The 1,987-nt window shown below is 38.6% G+C and overlaps 1 protein-coding gene across 4 annotated transcripts in view; it reads left to right on the top strand.

The window, feature by feature from the left end:
- Nucleotides 1-1,987, top strand: part of LOC107092695 (AP2-associated protein kinase 1-like) — a 32,939-nt gene that overhangs the window by 21,523 nt on the left and 9,429 nt on the right. For all 4 annotated transcript variants that reach the window (XM_015387299.1, XM_015387298.1, XM_015387301.1 and 1 more), the window contains exon 18: nucleotides 799-963. In XM_015387299.1, the coding sequence (XP_015242785.1) occupies nucleotides 799-963 (165 nt within the window). The remainder of the gene's footprint in view (nucleotides 1-798; nucleotides 964-1,987) is intronic.

Below are 1,987 nucleotides of genomic sequence, written 5' to 3'. Positions count from 1 at the left end.
TTTAGCCTGACAGCAAGATCTCAACTCAAATGTTTATAAAGTCCTTTATGTATAAAAACAACATAGAAATTTAAAGGAATAAAGCAGATATATAGATAGCGTGGCGCCAGTGTACGGCAGCCCCGCTTCTGTCAGTGAGCCCCAGGGCAGCTGTGGCTACAATGTAGCTTGCCACCATCAGTGTGTGCGTGAATGGGTGAATGGGTGAATGAATGTAGTGTAAAGCGCTTTGGTTAAGTCTCCTAACTTGAATAAAGGCGCTTTATAAGTACATGCCATTTACCATTTACCATTTTACTTCTTAGTATCGATTTAAAAAAAAAATGGTTACATAAAACATTGATGGGAAAAGGGGCTACCTCTGCACCATCATTCTGGCAGAAAGCGCTGTGGAGCCCTTTAACTGTGCGTGCAGCACCAAATCTGTGTTTGAGGCAGTCACAGTGGAAGAAAACCCCAAAAAACATGGATAATGATACATAATCAATATTTTCTGATTAAAATATACAGTACTTGCTGTTTTATCTCATCATTTGATTTTGATAGCTGGGGAAAATATGGCAATATATAGTGATACTGCAATATCGTGATAATATCGTATTGTGACCCAAGTATCGCGACATGTATCGAATCGCAACACTCATGCCAATACTCACCTCTAATTGACAGTTTACAGTAGGTGAGAGAAGACAGAATGTGTTTAAATATTCAAAATTCAATTCTGAGAATGCAGATGTTTTAACTAGATCCCATTCTAATAAAAAACATCCCTTTATGCTGTTTGGCTTCCTGTCCCAGACCCTCTCACTGCAGATGGCTCTCTCCTGGGCTGCTCTCTCATCTCTGGTCCCCCCGCAGCACCAAGCAGTGCCACCTCCTCCGTCTCCTCTGCTCCCACCTCTGCCACCTCTGCTCTTGATGATTTCAGCCTGCTGTCTGGAGACTCTGTACAGCCTAAAGCGGGTAAGATGCAGGGATCTTAACAAAGAAGCTCTTAATTATAAACACTAGTTTTTTAGAAATCACTTAATTTTGCTCAGTGAAGCTGAAAGTTTTTTTTTTCTTCTTTTTTTTACTGGACAGAAAAAAAACTTTTTTTACCGGGAGAGTGTAGTGTCTTATTTGTTCAGCTGTGGAAAGTCCTCTCAGTTCTTATTTTTCCAAGGGTAATCTATCGACAAAGTAAACATTAAGCTGGTGTTTAATAATTTAAAAACTGCTGCTTCTCAGAGGTAGAAATGCATTAACATCAAAGGATCAAAATGCTGCTTGGCGTGATCTTGCTGCTCCAGCCAGGAATATTGGTTCCTTAGGGGGTTCAAGATCTTAGGTGCAGCTGTCTACCTCTTTATTGCCTTCCTGGTAAAAATGTATGCAAACACATTAAAGTAGAGTAAATTTTTAGTGCAGTAACACAGTCTAACACTAGAAAATGTAACTAAACCCCATCTATTTTTTAAGTTTATTCAGCAGGTTAGGGTAAATAATCCCATATTTGGAAATACACATTTTGTCATTGTTTTACCCTTAACACATTTATAAGGATTAATTACTAATTAATTTGATAACTTTCTGAAGTAAAAATAAGTTTTTACACAAAGAGTTGTTTCTTTTAGCCTGTGGTCACAAAGAATAAGCGATGTTTGTCATGGGCTCAGGGTTATTAAAGTTAACCAAAACTATTGAAAAAAATAAAAACCTATAACTCACTTTAACTGTATTTTGTATTTATAAATTTAACAAAAACATACAGAAATTCTTTTTTTTTTTTTTGCTGCATGTCAGGTTACCCCAAAACCTAAAAAAACTGTATCTTGTGTTGAGGAGTATGATAATTTAATAAATACAATACTCGTACTCGTCGTCTCCCGCTTTATCCGGAACCGGGTCGCGGGGGCAGCAGACTAAGCACAGACTCCCAGACTTCCCTCTCAACAAACACCTCCTCCAGCTCTGTTGGAGGAAGCCCTAGGCGCTCCCAGGCCAG

This window comes from Cyprinodon variegatus, unplaced genomic scaffold (genome assembly GCF_000732505.1).
Source record: "Cyprinodon variegatus isolate N-32 unplaced genomic scaffold, C_variegatus-1.0 Scaffold390, whole genome shotgun sequence".
NCBI classification, from domain to species: domain Eukaryota; kingdom Metazoa; phylum Chordata; class Actinopteri; order Cyprinodontiformes; family Cyprinodontidae; genus Cyprinodon; species Cyprinodon variegatus.
Note: the sequence above shows the minus strand (reverse complement) of the source record. Positions and strands in the feature narration are given on the sequence as shown.